Raw genomic sequence first — 25,018 nt, 5'->3', positions numbered from 1 at the left:
AATCCAAGATACAAATGACAAGAAATAGCCCGTCTGATCCAAGTCCAAGATGTTGTTTGTGACCGAAAAGGCAAGATGCCGGCTTACTCTTCTTCAGCGACGGCGGTGCATTTGCTAGCCACTGCATTTAGTGTCAGTCTCATCGTCTCTTCGCAATCTCCAGTTACACTCACAAGAAATCATCTCCTCCCATATCTCGTCCATATAAAACATGCTCGAGATGTGTCCCCCCGGTATCGTCCTCGCCGTCGCATTCTTGTAATTCGCCGCCAACCACGCCGAGTTCGCGCTCCCAATTTTATCCCCCTCCGACGCCACAACCAACAACGGCGCCGCCCCCTCCAGCTCCCCCGGCGCGAACCCCCAGTCCTCCCTCAGCACCTCCGCCACCTCCATAAACCCGTCCCAGTTCTCGCAGCTCGCCACCGCGGCCCTCGCCAACCTCTCCACGAACCCCTCCTCCGTCTCGCCCAGCCTCGCCACATGCGCCGCCAACATCTCCCTCTCCGCCGGCCCGGCAAGCACCGTCGCGCGCAGGAACGCAGCCGCGCCCTCGACGGTGCGCACCTTTGGGCTGATGGCCGCGCGAAAGGCGCGCTGCAGCGGCTGGAAGGGCAGCTGCGAGGGCGGGCCGACGGAGAGCCAGGTGCTCCAGCTGAGCGCCCGAGCATGGTCGAGGTCGTGCTTGAAGGGCGAGAAGCCGGCGAGGAGGAGGCAGCCGACCATCTTGTCGCCGGCGGGGAAGAGCGTGCGCGGCGCGCCGTAGAGCATCTGCGCCATGACGGTGCCGTACGACCCGCCCGCGACGTACAGCGCGTCGTAGTCGTCGGAGGGGTACAGGTGGTGGAGGAGGGCGGTGGCGTCGCGCGCGAGGGTGACGTGGTAGGGTAGGGAGGCAGGGCGGGTGCTGGAGCGGCCCATGCCGGCGGGCGTGGGGGCGATCCAGCGCGCGCGGAGGAGGCTCCGGCAGGGCGCGGGGACGTGCGGGGCGAGGCCGACGCTCATGAGTCCGCTGAAGAAGAGAACGACGGTGCGGGATGTGGATGGTCCGTTGACGGCGTAGGCGAGTTGTCGGCCCGAGGGGAGGGGGAGGATGTGCTGCTCCTCGCCTTTTGGGGGGGGGGAATAGTGTTGAGAAGAGGAGAGTATTTGGCGAGATTCGGGGATCTTGGTGCAAAGTTAGCTATTTATGCAGATGCAACTTACACGCGCTGACACGGCGACGGGGCCGCGCCGGGATGAGTGGAGACGGCATTTCTCGCTTTCATCGTATTGTTCGGCACGGCCACTTTTAGCGTACCCGGAGGCAGCCAGGGCCCCCCGCCGAGTGAGCTATCCCGTCTCAACTCGGAAGAAGCGATGGCTGCCTATCGAGTACGAACGATACGGGGGAAGGATTTCCAGCATCATTCTACATCGCTCCTGGTGGTCACTGCCGCCGCTCGTCTATTCCCCTCAGGTCTCGGAACCGATTCACGCTAGGTTCTGTCCGTTGCTGTTATCTTAGCTGGTGCTGTGTCAAGTAGAAGACAAGCTACCCTGCAGGCTGTCCTGGCAGAAAGCTAGGCGAGCGGGAGATGAGTGAGGCATCGATTTATCAATCTACAGGAAGATCAAAAGACAGTCTTCATTTTTAGATGTTGTTGTTGCTTAGTTATTTTCTAGTTAATTTTGCTATCCTCGCTGTTCTCGATTCGCAATTGTTGCTGCGCATCATGTACTTAACGCCGTGAACCCCCCCCGTGAATAAAGCCCCAGAGACTAGACAAGCCCGTTGTTTCCAAATTTCACATTACAAGTAGCACAACTGAATCTCCAGCACTATTTTATCTCATCTCAATTCCAAAAATTCGCTACCTTTCAAGCCCAGCTCGCTGACTTTAACTCCGGGGATCGCGCTCGCGCCCGAAGGATGGCCCGGCGAAGACTAGATGGTGATTGGCTGGGGATACAAACGGCAGCGCTAGCCTTGATGTGGAAAATGTTTCCTCCTGCGAAAATTGCCAGTTTGGGAAATGTGCTTCGGACCTGGGATGCCGAGAACTGCAAGGGCAAACAGCGTCACGGATATAGGGAAATAGAGAGGAAACTTAGCGCTGTATATAAGAGCTTTCATGATCCTCAATGTTTGCGCTTTTCTCTCATAGCAATCAAGTCAGCATTCACAGACAAGATCAGTTCTTGACATCTCGCAACGCAACGCTGCAATGGCCAAGTACGCAAAGGACCAGCAGCAGGCTATGTGAACTACATCAGCAAAGTCGCCATCATTGGTGTACGTTAATTTACAAAGTACAAGGATTATTGTCACTTGCTAACTCGCAACAGGCTGGCGGCAATGTCGGCAAGCACATGACGCAAGCCTTCTTCCAAACCGGAAAGCATACCGTCACAGCGCTCGCTCGCATCGGCAGCAAGAGTGTTCTACTAGCGGGCGTCATCACCGCCCCCGTCGACTACTAACGAGGAAAGCCTCGTCGAGGCGCTCAAGGGCCAGCAGTTCCTCATCGTCTCCCTGGCCGTGTCCGCGAGCGCCGCCGCCGAGGCCATCGTCATGTCCGCGACCGCCAAGGCGGGCGTGCCCTGGGTGATGCCGACCTGCTACGGCACCGACATGGAGAACAAGAAGCTGATGGAGGAGAACCTCACCGGCCAGCTGGTCTTCGCCAACATTGCCGCCGCGGAGCGCGCCGGCCTGTCGTGGACGACCATGAACTACTCCTTTTGGTACGAGTTTTCGCTGTCGAGCGACAACTGCTACGGCATCAACATCGCCAAGCGCATGGCCACGCTGTTCGGCGGCGGCACCGTGCCCATCTGCACCTCGACCTGGCTGCAGTGCGGGCGCGCGGCCGCGGCCTTTCTCAGCCTCAAGGTGCTGCCGGAGGCCGAGCACGACGCGGACGCGAAGATGTCGCGGTGGCGCGACAGGCCTCTGTTCATCAAAAGCTTTGTGGCGTCGCAGCAGGACATGCTCGACAGTGTGCACGGGGTGCTGGGCACGACGGACGCGGACTGGACAGTGGCCAAGGTGGACGCGCAGGCGCGGTACGATGCGGGGCGGAAGCTGCTCGGCGGGCCGGAGGGTCACAAGGGCTTCTCGCACTGCCTGTACACGAGGACATTCTTTCAGGATGGCGGCGGCGACTTCAGCGGCAGGGTGGTAAAGGAGGCGCTGGGCCTGCCGGAGGAGGGCATGGATGAGGCGACGAGGAGGGCGGTGGACATGGCGATGAAGGCTGGCGATTTTGAGTATGCCAAGGGTGCGGACTAGACGGTAGGGGTTGTACTTGTTGAATTTAGACGGCTTAAATTTCGTTCTGTTGGTGATGTCTTATCGTGCCGTGGCGTGAGGGAATTTGCGTAGCGTGGCCGTTTGTTGAGTTGGTGGTGGTGGTGACCGGACCGACTCAACGTGGGAGTTGTTACGTGAAGAGTAGAAGCAGGAGGGTTGAAGCTGGTAGAATTATCGTCAAGTAATTACATGCATTCCGAATACCAAGCTTGAGTACTGGCCTGCCCTAGCTGATAGGGCAAGCCAATGGATGGTTGGTGAAAGACGAGATGGTGACATCAGACCGCTGCGGCGGGCGAGGCAACTCGATCGACCCACCCCGGCCAGCCCACCGAAGCCAGGCGGCCACAGCTGATCCACGCTTGCTGCGGTGCCTGCAACGCCCTTGTAACGGCCTTGTAATACAGCTGCATGCTGTACCAGCCGAGACCACCAGAATCTCGATGCACTCACAATGCCCACGGCTCGTTCGGAGCATTTGCCCCTCGTCCCTGCCAGCTGCCCTGCCAGCTGCCAGCCGCCCATACAACATGACCGACGGTCTAGACTTTCCTCAATTTTCATCTACCACACCAAAAATCCGTCCTCCTACAATTTTTGCCATGTTCTTCATCTAAGCGCCCATCCCATCCCCTCTACCACTTCCTCTGTAGCCGCATCCTGGCTTGTTGCCCCCCCCCCGCTGATCAAGGCGTCATCCTGCAGCAACAGAGTCTCTAGCTCCAGCACCCACCCAGCCAAATCCACCGCGGGGCAGCTCTGCTGTGGCCGCCTCTCTTCTTCTTCATCATGAGCCCGGGCACCATGACGTCTCGCGAGGTCTTTTTGCTGCCTCTCAAGGACGACGGCGCCCCTGACGTTGCCGGCGAGTACGTCTACCTCGCGCCCAAGTCAACCGAACCCGTCACCGTTCGCTTCGTCATCGAGGGCGCCTCCTCCATCTGTCGACATGGCAGCCTCTGGGTCAACATCCCCGACAAGGGCCAGCAGTTCCGCCGCGAGAGCTTCCGCGAGTTTCCGTGAGTGATCCGAGGCTTTTTTCCAGGCTACTGAATGGCAATTGGCTTGTTTCTAACCCTCTGCAGCTTGAAACCCGACTTTAATTGCCCTATTGAAATCTCCATTCCCATCTACGAACCCGGCGCATTCGCCTTCTACACCACCTACGCTGAGCTTCCCGACCTGCAACCGACCCTCGATAACCTCGCCAAGGAGTCGCTCAAGCAAACTCCAACCTACTATATCGATGTTGCTCCCCGATTGACCCTCGACGGTCGTGCGTTGCCGCTCCCTGCGCTATCCGTCTTCTCCATCATTAGCAAGTTCATGGGGCGCTACCCCCAGGACTGGGACGCCCATTTAAGTGGCATCAGCGGGAGGGGATACAACATGGTTCACTTCACGCCGCTGCAGGTTCGTGGGGAATCCAACTCGCCCTACAGTCTCTTTGACCAGCTCGGCTGGGACCCCGCTTGTTTCCCCAATGGCGAACAAGACGTGAAGCGCATGATTGATAGCTTGGAAAAGAAGCACTCGCTGCTTAGCTTGACCGACATTGTCCTGAACCACACCGCTAGCAACACACAATGGCTGCAGGAACACCCCGATGCTGGCTACAATCTTTCTACCGCGCCTTGGCTCCAGTCCGCTTTCGAGCTCGATACCAAGCTTCTCGAGCTAGGCGACAACCTCCAAGAACTCGGGTTACCAGTTGACCCCAAATCGACAGACGATCTTTTAAAAATCATGGAAGTGGTAAAGAACAAGGTTCTCGCAGACTTGCGCCTTTGGGAATACTATGTGCTCGCGGTGGATTCCGACACCGACGCCATTGTGCAAGCCTGGGTCGATGGCAAGACCTTTGCGCACCCTAACGAGACGAACGAGTCATTCTCTCTCCAAGGGCTGGAAGAGGGGAAGCTTTCTGATCAGGTTGCATTCATTAGAGCTCTTGGTCTCAAGGGTCTTGATCGCTTAGGCGAGAGATTCCGGCGAACTGTCGACCCTGCAGTGGGCGCGACCGTCTTGTCATTTGCTCTTGGAAAGTATCAAGCGGACGGACACTCGGCAACCAAAGGCGCTGCAAGGACAAAGATGACCAAAATTCTGGATGCCCTGAATGTTCCATTTTACGAAGAGTATGATGCCGACATCGAGGAAGCGTTGGAACAGCTGTTCAACAGGATCAAATACGTGCGCTTGGATGACCATGGTCCCAAGCTTGGCCCAATCAATAAGAAAAATCCCTTGATTGAGACTTACTTTACGCGTCTTCCTAAAACAGATGTCACGTCGAGGCTCAAGCGCGAAGAAATGGCGCTCGTCAACAATGGCTGGGTTTGGGGCGGCAACGCGCTGGTCGACAACGCTGGCCCCCAGTCAAAGGTATACCTGCGCCGCGAGGTCATCATTTGGGGAGACTGCGTGAAGCTTCGGTATGGCTCCAAACCTGAAGACAGTCCATGGCTGTGGGAGCATATGACCAAATATGCTCGTTTACTCGCCAAGTATTTCGTCGGCTTGCGCATCGACAACTGCCATTCAACCCCAATTCACGTTGCAGAGCACATACTCGACGAGGCCAGACGAGTCAGGCCAGACTTGTATGTTGTTGCGGAGCTGTTTTCAGGCTCAGAAGAAACAGATTACATTTTTGTCAAGCGTCTCGGCCTCAGCTCGCTTATTCGTGAAGCTATGCAAGCTTGGAGTACCGCCGAGCTGAGTCGACTGGTGCACAGACATGGCGGCCGGCCTATTGGCAGCTTTGAGGTCGATGAGGTTTCTACCACCGATACTGCTAGCAGCAAGGGCAACCTATCGAGAGAAATTATCAAGCAAATTCGACCCACGCCAGTCCACGCCCTCTTCATGGACTGCACCCACGACAACGAGACCCCGACGCAAAAACGAGATGCTCGCGATACTCTTGCCAATGCCGCGCTCGTAAGCATGTGCTCGAGCGCCACTGGCAGTGTCATGGGCTATGATGAAATCTACCCAAAGCTGATCGACCTCGTCAACGAGACCCGACTGTACACGTCAGAGTCTTCGCGCTCCCCACCGGAGAGCACGACCGGTAGCAATGGCATTGGCGGCGTCAAGAAACTTCTCAATCAAATCCACACTCTCATGGGCAAGGATTCGTACGATGAAACCCATATCCATCATGAAGACCAGTACATTACTGTGCACAGAGTTCACCCCGAGTCAAGAAAGGGCTACTTCCTCGTCGCTCATACCGCTTTCCCCGGATATGGCAATGGCCGAGGATCCATTGCCCCCGTTGAACTCAAGGGAACCAGGGTGCAGCACCTGGGCAGCTGGATGCTCGAGGTTGATGCAAGCGAAGAGGCCACGTCTAAAGTTGTGAGCGACGGCAAGTATCTCCGTGGTCTGCCAAGCAAGGTGGTTGGCATCACTGGGGTTAATGTTGAGCAGAGGGGCGATGATTCGATAATCACAGTTCGGCAGAAATTCCCACCCGGAAGTATCGCTCTGTTTGAAACGTGGATCCCAGCCGCCGAGCATTCTGCAGGTCTTGATACGTACGTCACGTCCGGCAGTAAAGAGGCTTGGAAAGACCTTAATCTCATTGATCTCAACTTCTTAATGTACCGCTGCGAGGCGGAGGAGAGAGACGCCAGCGACGGTGCAGACGGCGTATACGATATTCCTCGCCATGGAAAGCTTGTCTACGCCGGTCTTCAGGGCTGGTGGAGCATCTTGAAAGGCATTATCTCCAACAATGATTTGGCACACCCACTTTGCGAAAATCTTCGGGATGGGGCCTGGGCTCTGGACTTTCTGCAAGGAAGAATCGAGCGGCAAAGCAAGATTGCAGGCCAGGAGCGTCTCGCTGCACCGGCACAATGGCTCAAGGACAGATTCGATGCGATCAAGGCAATTCCCAGTTTTCTGCTGCCTCGTTATTTTGCCTTGGTCATGAGAACGGCTTACAACGCTAGCTGGAACAGATCACTGGAACTTATGTCGTCCAGTATCCAGAAGAGCCAATGGTTCCTTCAGAGCCTAGCCATGGTGAGTGTCCAGCAAACTGGATTGGTCAAGTCTGCCTCTCTCTGGCCCGAAAAAAAGGTACCATCGATTGCTGCTGGTCTACCGCATTTTGCAGTAGAGTGGGCAAGATGTTGGGGACGTGATGTGTTCATCTCTATTCGTGGTCTCTACCTTGGAACTGAACGCTTCGACGAAGCCAAGGAGCACATTCTTGCTTTTGCCAGTGTCTTGAAGCATGGTATGATTCCCAATCTGCTGAGCAGCGGAGACGCACCTCGATACAATTCGAGAGACTCCATTTGGTTCTTCCTGCAGACAATCCAAGATTATGTGAACCTGGCACCCGAGGGGTTGAACTTGCTCAAGGTCAAGGTACCGCGACGCTTCTTACCCTATGATGACACTTGGTTCCCTACCAGTGACCCCCGTGCCTATTCCAAGGAGAGCACAATCGAGGAGGTTATCCAGGAGGCTCTTCAAAGACATGCCACTGGTATGAAGTACCGTGAAGCCAATGCCGGGCCACAGATTGACTCGCAAATGAAAAGTGAGGGTTTCAATCAGAGCATCCATGTAGACTGGACAACTGGCATCATATTCGGTGGTAACCAATCCAACTGTGGCACATGGATGGACAAGATGGGAGAGAGTGAGCGCGCCGGCTCAACAGGAGTTCCTGGAACGCCTCGCGACGGCGCCGCCATCGAAATCACCGGGTTGCTATACAGTACTGTCAAGTGGCTTGCTGACTTGCACAAAAACGGCAAATTTGCCCATGAAGGTGTGAAAAGGTCCGAGGCCGGCTCCGTATCTTATGCGAAGTGGGCGGAGTTGCTCAAGGAAAACTTCGAGCGCTGCTACTACGTCCCTCTCACAGCAAGCGACGACAGCAAGTACGATGTCAACCCCAAGGTTGTCAATCGGCGTGGTATGTATAAGGATCTGTACAAATCTGGCAAGGAGTACGAAGACTACCAGCTGCGCGCCAACTTCCCCATCGCCATGACGGTTGCATCGGACTTGTTTGACAAGGAGCACGCCATGGAGGCGCTGTGTCTGGCAGACCGAGTGCTTCGCGGGCCGACGGGCATGGCAACGCTAGACCCGAGCGACATGAACTACCGGCCGTACTATAGAAACAGCGAAGACAGCGATGACTTTGCGACGAGCAAGGGACGCAACTACCACCAAGGGCCGGAGTGGCTGTGGCCGACGGGCTTCTTCTTGCGTGCGCTGCTCAAGTTTGACCTGGCGCGGCGGACGACGGCTGAGGGCCGGACCGAGGCGTTTCAGCAGGTGACGAGGCGGCTGGCCGAATGCAAGAAGATGATTCGGGAGTCGCCGTGGGCTGGCCTAACGGAGCTCACGCAGAAGAATGGCGAGTACTGTGCTGACTCGGTAAGTGTTTTATCTCGTGAACCAGCCCCACGCTTACCCCGGCGGCCGTGCGACAAGCCGAAACGACCAAAACAATAAGAGAACTATAATACTAACAGAACTTTCTTCAACAGAGTCCAACGCAAGCCTGGTCAGCCGGCTGCTTGATCGATTTGTATATGGATGCGCTAGAGGTTGGGCAGCAATAGTTAGTTGGTGGTTAGAGGGTGATGGGAGCCGTAGGGACAAGGATGCGACGACTGTATACGAAAGAAAATTACATAGAAAGCATCATCTTTTTGTTTAGAGTAATTTGATCCGTATTGATTTGTGCGTGCTATCCAATAACGAAGGAAGGTGAAAGGGGAAGAAACCCCTTGGAGCCTTGCCCTCGAAGATGTTGCCATGTATCGTGTGCGCCAGTGAAAACAGTTCCAGCCCCCAGTGCCAGAGACCCAAACAAGATAACAAAAATGAGATATTATGAGTAGATGCAGAGCAAAAGGGGAGGAGAGAGAGGGGGCGACATCTGTCAATAGCGACGAGAAGCACGACATCTATACATGCCTCCGTATCTTCCCCTTTCCGTTTCCATTTTCCTCCTCTGGTTGCAATGTATGTATATATATGTAGTCCAAAAATTCGAATCGACAACACTTAAAGAAAACCCATAAAAAAGGATGGAACGACGCCGTTAACTCCCGCGTCTTTTTTGCATAGCAGCCATGGCAGGCCGACGAAATTTCGAATACAGAGTGTGCCGGGTGCGGGAAACAACAAAGCGGTATTTGCGACGGAAGCAAGTCATGTACAATGTACGTACAAGATTCCATGTTTGGCGGGTGCAGGGGAAAGAGGAAATATCGAAGACTGTCAGATATTCAAATTTGAGATCGAGGCGTTAAGCTGAGCGTTCGGGATGGCGAAACAGTGCTGTTGTTGCCCGTGAGCGGGAAAAAAAGGAAAATGAGAAGCAGGATGCAAGGTTCGTGTCGGATCTTGATCGGGATTCAGACACGGTTGAAGAAAAAAACGCGACCGATGCAAACGAAATGACGGGAGTCCAAGGGCGGATGGTCCAGTGTCATCGTGCTCCTCACGTCCTTGAGGTGACGGTCCACTTCTTCTTCTTAGGCTTCTCGGTCGACTCGAACTTGGGGTAGGCGGCCTCGGCGCTGCCGGAGTAGTTCATGGGAGAAGCAGAGTCGGAGGCGGGAATGCCTCCAGTGCCGGCGTTGGGCCCCCAGGAGGGCCGGGAGGCGGAGCCGGACTGTTTCTGGCCGAGCGAGGTCTGACGGTCCTTGCGGCGGAGGTAGCGCCGGCGCCAGATGCAGGCACCGATCCAGACACCGGCGATGACGACGATAAGGACGACGAGCATGATGACCCATTGCCAGTGGTTCGAGATCCTGCAGGTGGTCAGAATGTTAGTGTTGCGAGGGCGGGCATGACGCAGAGGCCAAGAAAACTCACCAGTCACCGCTCTTGTTATTATTGCTTGAGCTCTTGTTTCCCGTGGCTGCTCCTGAGGTGGAGGTGGTACCTGCAGTGCCGACAGTGGGCGAGGCGTGACAGAGGCTTCCAAACCAGGAGGCGACCGAGGCCTGGCCGCCCTGTTCGGCGGAGCAGACGTCGTTGCAGACGGCGTCGGTAGCAGTAGAGAGGGCGGCGACATTTTTATTAATGCAGAAACAGGCCTCGTAGTTGGAGACAGGACCCGAGGGGATGATGGGCGGGACGCAGTTGGCGTTGGCGTCGTAGAGGGCCTTGCAGGAGACGGCGCACTGGGGCAGTTTGTTGCGGTCGCCGAAGGGGACGATGGTGGTGACGGGTGCCTGGGCAGCTGGGGCCAAGGTTAGCATAGAGCAGGGGAGGAGAGTGGCAAGTCTTGGAGAAGAACCTACCCATTGTGACGGATTGATGCGAGTGTAAAGCGAAGTGGTGAAACGGGGCGCGACGGTTGAGATTATGCCGGCCTAACTAGTTGTCCGATAGCCAAGCGAGGGCAGTGACGATTTCGATGGCGGACTCGAGGGCGAGATATCGCGACTGTGAACGATTTGAAATGTCTAAATGGCGCAAAGAGAAGAGAAGAAAGCGCGACCGAGATGAGGGCTTCGTATGATATTCTCAAAGCGTGTCGTATGTTGTTGTAGTGTTGTAGGCAATGTCTCAGATTGGGCACTTGCGGCGGCGGCTAACGGAAAGGTGGTGGGAAGAAAAATATGGCCGTTTTCGAGCACTAGCGACGATATCGTGTCGAGGTTATCGGGCAGGGTGTAGAAATTGGGAAGTAGTCTCTTGGTCTATCTTGTATTTGATGAATGGTTGGCCAGGGAGGAGGAGAGAGTCGACGATGGTTGAACGAACGGAGAGGGCGTGCTTGGTGCTTCCTTTCAGGCCTGGTGGAGCGTGCGATGCAATGCCGTGCGGTATTATCTCCTATCAGGTCGCAACAACTCTGCGGACAATGGGAGCGTAGGTGGTTTGTCGTCGGCAGACACGAGAGGGACAGACGGCGTAGCGATGACGCGGGCGGCGGGAAGGAGGTGGGAGAATGTTGTTTGGAAGTGAGAAATGGAAAAGAGAGAGAAGCCAAGGCGAAGAGGAATGAAAGTGGAAATGGAATGAATGGAGCAAGGCGAGTGAGTGCACACTCTGCAGGCAGACTGGAGCAACAATTTGGGTTAGTTATTAGCGGATGAGGAATCCTGGAACGGATTGAGGTGCAGCGGCCAATCGAGCGGGCCTTGTAGCGGGCATGCGGTTCTAACAGTGGGCTATTTCTGTGGCTTTAGTGGTCTTTAGTGGTTTTTTAGCTTCCGCTATCTTGGCCATCCGTCAGGCTAGGAGTTGCACGGTGGCTTGGGCTCTAATACAGGATACTTTTCAGGACTGCATATTTACGATAAACTGCATGTACCCCAGTTACTGGCAAGGCAGCTGCAACACAAGGCTTGCCCAGAACACCTTGGCGTGGCTGCTGCTGTCTGCGATTATGACTAAAATGAAAATAAAAAAGGTGCGATACAAACTAGTACAACGGTACAGGAGAACAAGGTTTTTTTTCAAAAGTCCTAATTCGTACATTCATTCAATTTTGCCCGCTATCAAATACCTATCTCGGCATTGCGAAGCCCACGCACCTGCAGATAGATCGTGGCCGGCCGGGGTCACCGTTGGCGGGCAGCCCCCGCGAGCCGGGCGAACATGGGGGGATCGCAGGCGATCTGCACCAGATTGACGTGATTCTATCCTGATGGCCAGGGTCGAATGTTACTTCGGTATTTTTTTTTTTTTCTTGAATCTGCTGGGCTGGCAGGTCGGTGGCGAAGCATCAGGCGTCGAATGCGGCGTGGCCGACGCAAGCAGCTTTTGTGTCTGCGAGGGTGTACCCGAGCTTGTACCTCCTTTGTGCAGAATACGAGGTGACAAGAACACATGTCTAGTAAAAGTACGTACCCTACCCATCAGGCCAAGCCTTGTCTACTTCCAACCAGCCTTTCTTTGGTTGAATCGATGTTTGCCCGTACGGATGCGTCGTATGTATAAAGGGGCCGACCCGTGCGGCTTGTGTTCCTTGCAGCTGATTCCCCATCAGAATGTCCCCTAAACATTGTTTTTTGGAAACGATTTTTGCTTTTTGTTTCATTTTTCCGTACCAACAGTTTCCCATTTTTCAGCTCCCAGTTGCCTGGTTCCTGGGCACCACCAAGATCGCACCATGCCCACTGTAACGGTGCAGCTCACAAGGCGACCGGCGCTGAAAAAGTCGCCCTCTAAACCCACACAACGTCATCCACTAAAACCTGCAGGCTATTAATAACTCATCAAAAACACGAGCTTTCACGTCCCCGATTCCTGTAAGGGAAAAGAAACAAGATGGAAAAATAATAAAAAGAAAGAAGACACTATAGAAATCTCTCCGTCAAGCCCGGTTCGTATCGCTACTACTGGGCCGGTCACGCTGGCCCGTCATTTGCAACGCCTGATTATCCAGGTGACCGACCATCCACGCTAATATTCTCGCCAGTTGTCGGGGATGGACCCCGCTTGGGGCTCATCGAACGATGCGATTCATCAAGGAACGTGGAAAGAAAACACCAATTCCAAACGGCAACAGGCAGTTGACCCCCTTCCCCTGCAGCTAGCCGCGCCGCTTTGTGCTGCTGTGCCTGAACTGGCTTGGATGTGTATCCCCTCGAGACCAGCCTCCGCTGCTGACTGGCTGCGCTCCTGATCAATCAGTATCAGCAACTCACCATCCGCCTTCACCGCGCTTGCCACAACCAACCCGGAATCTTGCGTTTGCTTCCTTCTCTAACTAGCCTCAGCGCCCCGAAGTGGACGCCCCCCTCAGTCGCAACCTCGAGACATCGTCAACGGGCCTTTCCGCAGCCGTCCCTTCTTTGCGGCGTCGGCTAGTTCTCCTCACCACGCAACAATTGGTACTGGCTGGTCGCTCCAGACCATGTAGACACCCATAAGAGCCAGATAATGTGTACTGGCTGTCGGGGCATGCTGGCAAGCTTTGAGCATCACGCTGGGCAGTGAAGAGCCCGCCTTATAATAGTTAGTATCCATGATTGCGTAGGAAACCACTTCGTCCTGTCTCAGTAGCATCTTTGTACCCTCATTATCTCAAGGAATGCACCGCGCCAATGTCTCATTTTAGCCCAAAAAAATCGATGGGGAAAAAACAAAAGCAAAGCAAAACTTGAAGTTACCAAAATACAAAAAAGATACTAGTTTATTCAATGGTGAACAAAAAGGGAATTTCAGTTTCAGCCCGGCGCTTGCAGCCCTTTTGGCGCACACAGCGTAGTGCATCAGTGGTCGACGGCGGTGAGCATCAATTAAAGTATCAATCAAAACATCAATTCATCTATGTAGATACGCAGATAATACTAGCTAGCCACCAATCAACCCTACTGCTTATTGAACAAAACAACGACAGCGAGGCGGTTGGTAGACAGATTGAATAGAATGAATGGGTCGAATAACGGCTGGATGCACACATGGCAACGGTGCCCGGGCAGGTAGCCCACCGCTCGTTACCCCAAATGCGTGTTAACAACCAACCTGGATCTCACTCATGGTGGTCGATGGCGGAACTTTATTCCAAGTGCCGCCAGCGGACCGAAGACTGGGTGAGCTGTGCCTGTGGCTTGCCGCGCGGGGGAGCGCCATCGAGGCTAAGGGCGAGCTTGGCCGAGACGCTCGCGGCTGCCTTTGCACTCTTCTCGTAGATGTCCCAGTTGATGTTGGTCAGGTCGTCACAAGCCCTGTGGTAGCAAGGGTCTGCTCCATTGTCGATCCCCGTGAAGATGCCGCTGCTGGGGATGCCAGCCGCCACGAAGGGAACATAGTCTGAACCGCCATCAAATCTCCTATTAAATTCGGAGTTATTAGATTGCAACTGTAATGCGGGTGGGGGGAAAGTCATACTCATATTTGGGAGAAGCGCCAGCAGCTGTCAGGTACTCGAAGAGGGGTTTGGCACCATACATATGCGCTGCGTTATTACTGTAGACAACAAGGTCTGGGCGAATACTGCCAATCATATCATAGTTGAAATAAAACCTTATCTTGGCTTTCTCCGACTCGTTCAAGTTGTCAACGTAGTGTATGGAGCCGTATAGGCCAAGCCTGTATCGAATTATTAGCAGCCATCTTGTACAAAGCAATTGCATCACCTACTCTTCAGCACCCCACCAGCCAAAGCGAATTTTGTTCTTCAGGCCAGTGTAGTTTTTGAGAGAGGTAGCGATCTCGAGTATGGCAGCCGAGCCGCTCCCGTCGTCATTGATACCTGGGCCTGCCCTGACGCCGTCCAGGTGCGCCCCGAGCATAACGACGTTATTCGGGTCTCCCAGCTTTGTCTCCGCGATGATATTCCACGACGGAAGCCGGCTCCTGTCAAAAGTGAACTTCTGAACATAGAAGTCGAAGCTGTCGCCGAGCTGCTTCTCAAGATGTTCCACGATGAAGTCTCGGGAGGCGTTGTAGCCAGACGTCCCGTGGGCCCGATTGCCATTGTTATCACGAGCAATCTGCTCAAACTTCTGAAGGGTATTCCTTAGTCTTCTCTATAGGTCAGTCGCGTTACAACCTCGTCGTGAGTATTCTGTCACGCACCCTTCAACAGTGATATCCGACGCAATCTTGTCCGCGGTGAGTTGATCAGCAGCGTACGATAGCCCGGCAAGCAAAAGGGCACCCAAGGCCGTAGTCATTGACAGCTTCATTTTGTAGACTTAGAATTGACCGCGTAGGTAGATGCATGGATGGATGGATGGGATGCAATGGCGACGAGGCTTGATCGTTCCATTTCTCAAAGCTTGACCTCAAGGGTTTTATACGAGAGATTTCCGCCCATGCTCAACTCGACGCCGTATACTCGCCAAGGCGTATGCAACATGAGACTTGGGCATGATATGAAGCGGTAACGTTCTACCTGCCTTCTTTGGCAGTTGCCAAAAACAAGGTTATTGCACATCTCGAAGCGAGGCTGTTAGCGGCCTGCCAAGACTTCGTTCGAGGGAGGTTGCTACGAAAATCTCCGCCGTCTTGTATGTAGGGCTATGCGTGCATTTGCGCATTTTGGTCAAGAACTGATTGAAGATTGACGAAAAGTAAGCGAGCGTCTTGCTCTTTTACGCCCTACCCTGGAGGCGAGGCAAGAATGGAGCAGTGTGTCCGGTTATTGACGGATCGTGATCTTCGCTTCCTCGCTTTAGGCTGTTCGGCATCTAGAAACCACGCACTCCCGGCTTTCTCGACATATTCTACGTAATCTGTCAGCTCATTCGGTCCATACCAGCAGAAGAGAGACGCTTTTCCATGCGTCGCCGCGCGCCGCGTCCCGAAAGGCAGAGCACTGACTCGACATTCGGTGTAAAGTTTGGGCTGTGACTCAAAGTGATGATCCTGCTTACGACCAGCGCTTCATACTCTGTCGAGAGTTAGTTAAACAGTTGCACTGTGTGCTTTTCTGACACCAAGACTACCCAGGCAGGTAGTGACCTCTCCAGAAGCCTGCGTTCTGGTGTTTCGGCGGCGGCGCAGACGCTTTGCAGCGCAGAAAACAATGCCATTTGGTACCTGTCTGTCAGGCGACACGTTTTGCAAATGATACTGTATCTCACTGATCAAATCATCAGGGGCCATTTCGAGTGCACACAAACAGCGACACAAGGGGTGAACTTGTCGTCTGGCCTCAGGCTGTGCGGGGGAACAAACGCACGCAAGTTGATCAAATTCCTTAGGCAGCCAAGATGCAGCGGAAATAACCAATTTCTTATCATATACTGCATTTTCAGGCATCCAGAGGGGTTGCTAGCATATCTCGCTTCTCGTGTGCGCAAATGCTCGCTCAAATATGACTCGCAGGGTGACATTACGAGGCACGCTAAAAGTAAGTTGCGTGGTGATGGCGATTGTTCGCCAAGATTGATCAGCCAAATTACTACAGTATACACCGTATATGCTCTTTTATGGTTCTGAATATATTGGAAAGCATATAGATATTTACTCCAAGTCATCCGAAGTAGACTTTCTCGGAGGAAAAGTCACTTACCCTACACTGCATCTTCCTTATATAAGCGCCTGGCGTCACCTCCTATTGGCTGCCTTGAACAGTGGTGACAGCGGAGGTCTCCAACTGCACTACGTCACAAGACTTCTTTTCCTCTCCTCGTCGTCACCGCTCGCGTTGTCCATCATTCAAGAACTTCCGAACAGCATCCAAATAGATCCCTCCCTATCGTCATCTCGCTCATACCATCGCTGCGCTTCCGACGTGGCCTTGCCGCGACTCGTCAACCACAGCCGCCTCCCCCCCTGCTTCTTTCCGCCAAACCGCCGACCGACCGACCCGAACATGCCGCGCGATGCGTAACCATTCCGACGACAAGTGCACCAACGAGGACTGGGCTCGTTATGTCTCGCCCGGCGCGAAGAGCAAGGACCTCCAGGTCCAGCTTGCACTCTCCCTGATCCTCGGCGTCTCGGCGCTCATAACATTCTGCGTGCGTCTCGCCTCCGCGCGCCCGGAATGTCACTCACTGACAAGGCGAGCGATATAGATTCTACGCCCGCGATGGCCAGCCCTCTACTCGGCGCGCAAGAGGCGCCTCCATCCCAGCATGGACCTCCCGGCGCTACCAAAGACCTTCTTCGGCTGGATGCCCAAGCTCTACAGCATCACCGAGGAGCAGGTCCTCTCCTCGGCGGGCCTCGATGCCTTTGTCTTTCTCTCCTTCTTCAAAATGGCCATCCGCCTCTTTTGCGTCATGGGATTCTTCGCCCTTGTCGTCCTGGGGCCCATCAACTACAAGTACCGCCAGTACGGCATCTTTCCACCCACCGACCCCCATGATGGTGACAACGCCACCGCGTACAGCTACCACCCGAATTCGTATGCCTCTGTTCGACTTCCCTTTAGCCCCTCAGGCGTCGACGACGACGATGAACACAAGGACAAGAGCCGAGAGCGCGCCTATCTTTGGTCCTACGTCATCTTCACCTACTTCTTTGTCGGCCTGACCCTGTACACCATCAACTGGGAGACGTTTCGCATCATCAAGCTCCGCCAGGAGTACCTGGGATCCCAATCGACTGTTACCGATAGAACATTTCGGCTCTCTGGTATTCCTGTCGCTCTGCGTTTCGAAGCCAAGCTCAAGGCCATGATTGAAAAGCTCGGTGTTGGCAGCGTCGAGACGGTGTTTCTCTGTCGCGAATGGAAAGAGCTGGATGAGCTGGTCGAGGAGCGTCAGCGTCTGCTGAACCGCCTGGAGACTGCTTGGGCGCGATATCAGGATTCACAGCACCCGCAGAATAGTGACTTGCCCATTCCAGACAACCCAGGCTATTCCGATGACTCCCGCGTGCCCGACACAGCTCGCGAGCCGGATGAAGAGGCGGGCGAGAACTGGGGTCTGCTTCAGAGTAACCCCGAACAGCCGCATCTCTTGCATGGTGTCCGCCCGCAGGTTGTCCTTGGCCACGGCTTCCTTGGGCTGCGTCGGCAGAAGGTTGATGCGATCGACTACTACGAGGAGAAGTTGCGGCGGGCCGACGAAAAGGTTGTGGAGGCGCGCAAGCAGCAGTACACGCCGTCAGACATGGCGCTTGTCACCATGGATAGTGTTGCGGCTTGCCAGATGCTCATTCAGGCCGAGATTGATCCTCGTCCCGGCCAGTTCCTGACCAAGGCGACCCCGTCGCCGTCGGACATGATCTGGAAGAACACGTATGCGCCTCGCGGCGTCCGACGCCTCAAGGCATGGGCCATTACCTTGTTCATCACGATCCTCACGCTGGTGTGGATCTTCCCCACCGCCTTCTTGGCCTCTTGGTTGAGCATCTGCACCATTCGAAACGTGATGCCTGCGTTTGCCACCTGGCTGGAGGACCACGAGATCATCAAGTCGCTGATCCAAACCGGAGGCCCGACGCTGGTCGTCTCGTTGCTCAACATTGCGGTGCCCTATCTGTACGACTTTCTCTCGAATCACCAGGGAATGATTTCGCAGGGCGACGTCGAGCTGTCCCTCATTTCAAAGAACTTTTTCTTTACCTTTTTCAACACGTTTTTCGTGTTTGCCATTTCCAAGACGGGTCTGGACTTTTACTCGTCGCTGCAGGGACTGCTGAAGGACACGAGCAAGATCCCAGCCATCATCGCGGCGGACGTGGAGAACCTTTCGCGCTTCTACATCAGCTTCATCATGCTGCAAGGCATCGGCCTGATGCCGTTCCGCATCCTGGAGGTGGGTAGCGTGGTGCTGTACCCCATCTACCGGTTCCTGGCGGTGACGCCGCGCGACCTCGCGCAGCTGCAGAAGCCGCCCAACTTCCAGTACGGCTTCTACCTGCCGACGTCGCTGCTCGTCTTCAACCTCTGCTTCATCTACAGTGCGCTCATGCCCGGGCCGACGATTCTCGTCTTTGGCATCATCTACTTTGCGCTGGGATACTTTACGTTCAAGTACATGCTGCTGTACGCCATGGATCAGCCGCAGCACGCGACCGGCGGCGCATGGCGCATCATCTGCAGCCGGCTCGTCATCGGCATCCTCGTGTTCGAGGTGGTCATGGTCGGGCAGATTGCGTCGCTGTCGGCGTTTTTCCAGTCCGTGTCGATCCTGCCGCTGATTCCGTTCACGGTGTGGTACAGCTATTACTTTACCCGGCGCTTCGAGCCGCTGACCAAGTACATTGCGCTGCGGGCCATCGTCACAGGCGACGGCGACGACGAAGAAGCCATCGTCGACGATGAGGAGGAGGATAGTTGGGAGGAAGGCCAGGACCGGCCGCTGGCCAACGGGGCGTCATCGTCGGGGCGGCTGCTGCGTCGTGGTAGCACCATGGACGAGCTGCGGGAGCAGGGGCTGAGCTTCGTCAACCCGAGCCTGGTGAGCCCGCTGCTGAAGGCGTGGATCTACAAGGACCCGCCGCCGGTGCCGGGCAGCGAGGGGTCGTCGCAGGCGGACGGGTCGTCGCGGCCGTCGCGGGGCTCGTCGAGGGAGCCGAGGCTGATACTGCCGAACGCGGACAGCTCGTTGGGGATTGGGGAAGATAATGTGTGGCGGGAGTCGAGGGATGGGTAATAATGGAGGGGATGAGGCACGAGGCATGGGTAATGGAGGGGGACATGAGAGGATGAGATGATGGATTTCTTTTTTGAATGATACCATTCTGCACACACATATTCTTACTCGGGAGCGGGTGTATCTTGCAAGACTAGACCGCTTATAATCATTGATCATGAAGTTTGTTGATATCGGGCGAGGGCTGTGAAGTGCAGCGTTTCTTCTACTATGCTCCGAAAGAGTCATGCGGCGGCAGGATGGACGCGTGACTTGAATGTGTAGAGGATGAAACAGTCCACGGCGAGACGAATGGGCATGGATTGCTCACGCAGAGGCAAGTTAGCAAGGAAGGCGAGAATGAATCATTTGCGTAGTGGGTTCATGCCGGCGATGCGATGACCCCCCGAGAACTCCGCGCGTTTCACGGCTGTGATCCGCAACGGGGCCGGGTAAGGCGAGGAGCCCGGGCTCCCCCCCCCCCCCCAAAAAAGAGGGAAAAAAAAAAGAGGGAATTAGTTCATAATGGCAAGATGTGCATTGGCTTCCTCTTCTTCTCCCCATAGCCGTAGCCAACATGGGCCGATGTGTGGCGCCCATCTTGATGCGCAAAACGTAATAACGCGGTGCGTCGGCAAAGTTCCACGGACGGACGGACTGAGTTTGTGTGGCATACTCGTGAGCGTCATGCGATGCACGCCGTTAGCTGCCGACACCTGTATCTATGTATGCAAGGGAAAGCCGTTGTGGCCTTGGCTTTCATCGGTGCGAGGCCGTCCCGACGCGGCATGTGCATAATCATCAGGGGATTTGAGAGGGGGGGGGGGGTTCTTGTTGACGATGATGGCGTCCCCTTTCCCAGTCATCTCGTAACCGTATCGGCCGTCTAGCTATGGGCTTGATCCTCTCTCGTTATGGGGGCTTATTCTGGCCTATGCGGCGGCGGTGGCGTCTGGGAAGAGGAAGGTTATCCTCAACTTAACGATATTTATTCAATTTTTCTTTTCACCGCTTTTTTTTTATAAGTGGCGCACTGTGTTTGTGTTTGCCCATCCCATTGCAATGCCAGCCAAGCAAGCCCCTACTACGAGGTCGACGCCTCGGATGTTTGCAAAACCCGATGTTGCATCGCGCAACCCACGCTTCCCGGTCGTGGGGGAAGCGAGCGATCATATCAGTACAGCCCAGAGATAGCAGGGATGGCTGGCTTGCTGAATATATATACGCGTATTTGGATACGGCGCCGGGCCCTAGACTCTCCACAAATTCGTCGGCGATCGGCCATTCATCAAACTTGGGGCTTGATTGCTAACATGAACTTGGCGCTGCTACATAGGTGCTGTTGAGTACATGCGTGCAATAACCTGCACATGCCGGTAAGAGCCATTGGCCTGGACGTGATTGGGCGCAGAGGAAACAGCGAGCGAGTGAATGCCGGCATGGTGGCGGATCGACCAGGTGCCGGTGCGGCGCCGCGATGTGGAGATGATGTCGAGTCCGATCCTCTTTGCTTTGCTTTTCCTTTTTTCTCAAACTATCCCCTTTTCACTGTGGGCTTTCTTCAACTCGGGATCATGATTCCGTCCGATGCGCCGTCATCTGGGGGTAAGCCGTCGCACTATCTCCCCTCCTTGAGTGGCTCGATTGCTTCTGGGGTCCCGTGTGGCAGAGCACCAACGTAACCCCGAGCAAAATTCATGACGTTGTCTCTAAGCCAAGCCGGTGAAACGCTGGAATGCGGAAGAGTAAACCCCGACTCAGATCAATGGCGCAAAAAGTTTGACCTGAGACTGCCTGCTGTCTCTCCCTTGCACGCCCCTCCAGTGAGGCGGACGAGACAAGTCCCCTCGTGAACCCTCTACTTGCTTTGTGCAGTTTGCCATGTATTTTGTAGAGCGGGTCAGCGTGCCGTGCTGCTGCTGTTCACAAACTTGTCATCTCAGCTCCGCCCCAAGCAGCTCGTCTTCGCTTCCCCATCTCGGCCCCTCCCAAGCTCCCGTCGTGGACTGGAGAGCGGCACCTGGAGAATGGACGACGGGGGTGATTATAGAGGGGTGGGATGACTTTGACTTGCCTTTTTGGAGAGCCTGTGCCCGGTAGTCCGTTCAACCCACCCGTCCGACCCTGATTTGGGTCCTCAGTCTCTCGCCCTTCCGTGCATAACGTATAACGTATATATACACACGGACTCCCGCCCCTCGTCGACTCATCAAGTCAGAGGGCAAGACGGGATCACACCGTACACCATACACCATACTTGCCCATATTTACCCGTCAACCATCCCAAGGTTCAGTTACAGTACACGTCCTTCCGACCATGATCGCCAGTCTCAGGAGCTACCTCGAGGCCCTGCCTCACGAGGCCGCCCTCAAGCCGCTGCCCATCCTCCTCGCCTCCGTGCTCGCCGCCGTCATCGCCGTGCTCGTCCGCCTCTCCACCGCCACCTCCCCCAAGAACCTGCACACGCTCAACCCCAAGGGCGCCTTTGAGATCTCGGACCGCCGCGTCAAGGCCGAGTTTCAGCGCGACGCGACGCGGCTGCTGCGCGACTGGTTCAAGAAGAACCCGGACAGGCCGGTGGTGATCAACGGCGACATGGGCGCCATGACGGTGCTGCCGCCGAGCATGGCCAACGAGATCCGCAACGACCCGCGGCTGGGCTTTACCGAGTTTACCATGGAGGTGGGTGGTGGTTGTTCTTGTTGGTTGGCGGTGGTGATGCTGATAGCTGCGAGTAGATGTTTCACAGCCACCTGCACGGCTTCGAGCCCTTTACCCTGGGCCAGAGCGATCATCTGATCCAGTCGATTGTCCGCAAGGACCTCACCAAGCAACTCGGTGAGTTACTCATATCTGACGCAGCCTGGGACTGCCTCCCGCTAACACTGTCCTGCAGCCAAGGTCACCGCTCCCCTTGTCGAAGAAACCTCCCTCGCCCTCAGCGACATCCTGACCGACAGCACCGGTACGTCTCACTGACACAGGCACCCAACCTCTTACCACGCTTGACTGACTCTCCCGCCAGAATGGCACGAGGCCAACGTCCGGGAGGCCATCCTGCAGCTCGTCGCACGCATCTCCTCCCGCGTCTTCCTCGGCTCCGAGCTGTGCCGCGACCCCGACTGGCTCCGCGTCACCCAAGCCTACACCGTCACCGCCTTCGAAGCCGCCCGCCAACTCCGCTACTGGCCCTTCCTCCTCCGGCCCCTCGCCAACCGCTTCCTCCCCGTCTGCCTCACCGCCCAGGCCATGCTCCGCGAAGCGCGCGCCGTCATCGCGCCGGTGCTCGAGCGGCGGTACGCGGCGCGCGCCGCCGCGGGCAAGGAGTACGTCGAGTCCAACGACGCGATGGACTGGTTCGCGACGGCGGATCCGGAGCGCGCGTTTGACGCGGCCAATTTCCAGCTGGCGCTGTCGTTTGCGGCGATCCACACGACGACGGACTTGCTGTCGGAGACGCTGCTGCGGATCGTGAAGATGCCGGAGATCATCCAGGCGCTGCGGGAGGAGATTGTGGAGGTGTACAGAGCGGACGGGTGGGAGAAGACGGCGCTGTACAAGATGAAGCTGCTGGACAGCGTGATTAAGGAGACGCAGCGGATGAAGCCGATATCCGAGAGTGAGTGACCCTGCCCGCAAGTCTTTCCGGCCAACCCACTAACACCCTTTCCCCCCCCCTTCCCAGTCACCATGCTCCGCAAGGTCAAGGAGGGCTTCACCCTCTCCGACGGCACCCGCCTCCGCGCCGGGCAGAACCTCGGCGTCACCTCGACGCACTTCCGGTCCGCCGAGCTGCACACCTCGCCGGACGTCTGGGACCCGCGCCGGTGGACGCGCATGCGCGACGACCCGGCGCGCCAGAACGCGGCGCACCTCGTCTCCACGACGCCCGAGCACAACGCCTTTGGCCACGGCCGCCACGCCTGCCCGGGCCGCTTCTTCGCCGCCAACGAGATCAAGGTCGCGCTGCTAGGCATCCTTCTGCGGTACGACGTGGAGTTGCCGGCGGAGGCGGGGGAGCCGCGCGTGTACGAGGATGGCCTGACGCTGGTGTCGGATCCGATGGTCAAGTTGCGGTTTAGGAGGCGCGAGGCGGAGATTGACCTCGACGCGGCGTGCTGAGTGTCAGACGGGTTGTTGTTTTTGTTTTTGTGATTGCACGATGTTGGTTTGATGTTGGTCTCTCGGGCAGGGCGTTTTGTCTCGTCGTCTAGGATTGGCAGGTCATCTACTTGGCATGTTCCGGCATCTACATGGTCATTCCAACCTCAACTCTTCTCAACTAGCGAGGTACCGTGAGGCATTTATACAAATACGTACTGCAGACCACTGCTTGGTGAACCTTGACATCGTCGCGTCATTCATCTGGGCTCCCACGTGCGGCCGGTCCCAGTAGCGTCGCAGGACCGCGACGACTCAAAGTTTATCAACGTAGTGAGCCGGTTCCCCCGATGCCTCGCGTCCACGTGGAGCTTGCCGTCCCTTGTGTGTCAGTTTGAGTTAGTGCCTGACGCGGACCGGGTGCTAGCGGAGGGCCCGGCGATTTGACCTTGATGGGAGAGCCCTACCCCCGGAGCTGGCGGCACATGGCAGGTGGATCACGGTGATTGAAGCTTAATTGTACGGGTCCCCGGATCTTGGGTTCCGACCAGTGGTCGGTTGAGCCGTTTGTTCTGGTCGTTGAGGCCGAAAACGTGGTCGAAACGCAGGGGATAGAAATGTATATAAACCCCGGGAGAAGTTGGCAAGTTGGAATTGAAGAACCCATCAACAAACATCCACAAACATTCAACAAGCAACTATCATATCAATTCATACTTTCAGACTCTATTCAGCCTCTCCTCCTTGAACACCACCCCACCAAACACATCATGAAGTTCCAGCTCGCTGTCGTCCTCTCTGCCGCAGCTTCCGTCTGTGCCGTCCCGACAACACAGTCCTCCATCCAGACCAGAGCCATCGCCGGCCTCGACGAGACGCAGAGTCGCCATGCGCAAGCCATCATCGACGTGGTCAAGACCGAAGGCGTGGGCGCTCTCGGCTGCCAGGCCGCCATCGCCACCGCCCTGACCGAGGTATGTCCTCCTCCTACCCTGCACCACCACTTCCTCAAGAACTCAGCTGATACCATCACAGTCTGAGCTGTACATGCACGCCAACCACGCCGTGCCCGGCTCCCTCGACAAGCCGCACGACCGCGTCGGCGCCGACCAGGACAGCGTCGGGCTCTTCCAGCAGCGCGCCGTCTTCTACACCGACGTCGGGTGCACCATGGACGCCGCGTGCTCCGCGGGGCTTTTCGTGAAAGACCTTCGGGCCGTCGCCGGCTGGCAGGGCATGGAGACGGCGGCGCTGTGCCAGGCGATCCAGCGGTCGCAGATCCCGGACGCGTACATCAAGAACGTGGCCAAGGCGGTTGAGGTCTGCGGCGGCTCGGGGCTGGCCTAGGTCTGCGTTGGGCGGGAAGGGAATGAGAACCATGAGATTTGGCATCATAGACATTGCATTGGCATTCGCTTTGACATTCATGGGTGGGACATATAAGATGGACGGGCATTATAGACGGACGACATAGACGGACATTGTAAACGGACAGCATTTAGACTTCTTTGTTACTTTCTTTCTAGAGAATTCACTTGCTTGAATTAAGAAACCCCTTCTCCAAAATTGTGAAGTGTTGGCTGCATCTCTCCCCTTTTGCAATACACAGCTTGTATGCAACTGGGGCTGAAC

At 55.8% G+C, this 25,018-nt stretch overlaps 8 protein-coding genes across 8 annotated transcripts; 5 read left to right on the top strand and 3 right to left on the bottom strand.

Moving 5' to 3' along the window:
* Positions 1–83: 83 nt before the first annotated feature.
* ISF_07866 (hypothetical protein) lies at positions 84–1,255 on the bottom strand (the record flags this gene model as incomplete). The annotated part of the gene is made up of 3 exons (XM_018851469.1): positions 84–121; positions 174–1,109; positions 1,207–1,255. The coding sequence occupies 3 exons, from the start codon at positions 1,253–1,255 to the stop codon at positions 84–86; spliced, it is 1,023 nt and encodes a 340-aa protein (XP_018701485.1).
* An 869-nt stretch (positions 1,256–2,124) lies between these two features.
* Positions 2,125–3,274, top strand: ISF_07865 (NAD(P)-binding domain protein; the record flags this gene model as incomplete). Its single annotated transcript, XM_018851468.1, has 4 exons — positions 2,125–2,215; positions 2,262–2,275; positions 2,329–2,388; positions 2,432–3,274. 4 exons carry the CDS (start codon positions 2,125–2,127, stop codon positions 3,272–3,274), a joined length of 1,008 nt encoding a protein of 335 aa, XP_018701484.1.
* An 810-nt stretch (positions 3,275–4,084) lies between these two features.
* ISF_07864 (glycogen debranching enzyme) lies at positions 4,085–8,898 on the top strand (the record flags this gene model as incomplete). The annotated part of the gene is made up of 3 exons (XM_018851467.1): positions 4,085–4,314; positions 4,381–8,710; positions 8,824–8,898. The coding sequence occupies 3 exons, from the start codon at positions 4,085–4,087 to the stop codon at positions 8,896–8,898; spliced, it is 4,635 nt and encodes a 1,544-aa protein (XP_018701483.1).
* An 887-nt stretch (positions 8,899–9,785) lies between these two features.
* ISF_07863 (hypothetical protein) lies at positions 9,786–10,597 on the bottom strand (the record flags this gene model as incomplete). Its single annotated transcript, XM_018851466.1, has 3 exons — positions 9,786–10,098; positions 10,163–10,532; positions 10,594–10,597. 3 exons carry the CDS (start codon positions 10,595–10,597, stop codon positions 9,786–9,788), a joined length of 687 nt encoding a protein of 228 aa, XP_018701482.1.
* A 3,208-nt stretch (positions 10,598–13,805) lies between these two features.
* ISF_07862 (aminopeptidase Y) lies at positions 13,806–14,937 on the bottom strand (the record flags this gene model as incomplete). The annotated part of the gene is made up of 4 exons (XM_018851465.1): positions 13,806–14,079; positions 14,138–14,338; positions 14,390–14,773; positions 14,828–14,937. 4 exons carry the CDS (start codon positions 14,935–14,937, stop codon positions 13,806–13,808), a joined length of 969 nt encoding a protein of 322 aa, XP_018701481.1.
* A 1,644-nt stretch (positions 14,938–16,581) lies between these two features.
* ISF_07861 (hypothetical protein) lies at positions 16,582–19,305 on the top strand (the record flags this gene model as incomplete). Its single annotated transcript, XM_018851464.1, has 2 exons — positions 16,582–16,719; positions 16,777–19,305. 2 exons carry the CDS (start codon positions 16,582–16,584, stop codon positions 19,303–19,305), a joined length of 2,667 nt encoding a protein of 888 aa, XP_018701480.1.
* A 2,296-nt stretch (positions 19,306–21,601) lies between these two features.
* Positions 21,602–23,407, top strand: ISF_07860 (trichothecene C-8 hydroxylase; the record flags this gene model as incomplete). The annotated part of the gene is made up of 5 exons (XM_018851463.1): positions 21,602–21,967; positions 22,024–22,123; positions 22,182–22,250; positions 22,311–22,904; positions 22,971–23,407. The coding sequence occupies 5 exons, from the start codon at positions 21,602–21,604 to the stop codon at positions 23,405–23,407; spliced, it is 1,566 nt and encodes a 521-aa protein (XP_018701479.1).
* A 749-nt stretch (positions 23,408–24,156) lies between these two features.
* On the top strand, positions 24,157–24,733 carry ISF_07859 (hypothetical protein; the record flags this gene model as incomplete). Its single annotated transcript, XM_018851462.1, has 2 exons — positions 24,157–24,360; positions 24,422–24,733. The coding sequence occupies 2 exons, from the start codon at positions 24,157–24,159 to the stop codon at positions 24,731–24,733; spliced, it is 516 nt and encodes a 171-aa protein (XP_018701478.1).
* Between the last annotated feature and the right edge of the window lie 285 nt (positions 24,734–25,018).

This window comes from Cordyceps fumosorosea (assembly GCF_001636725.1).
Source record: "Cordyceps fumosorosea ARSEF 2679 chromosome Unknown scaffold_24, whole genome shotgun sequence".
Taxonomy (NCBI): domain Eukaryota; kingdom Fungi; phylum Ascomycota; class Sordariomycetes; order Hypocreales; family Cordycipitaceae; genus Cordyceps; species Cordyceps fumosorosea.
Note: the sequence above shows the minus strand (reverse complement) of the source record. Positions and strands in the feature narration are given on the sequence as shown.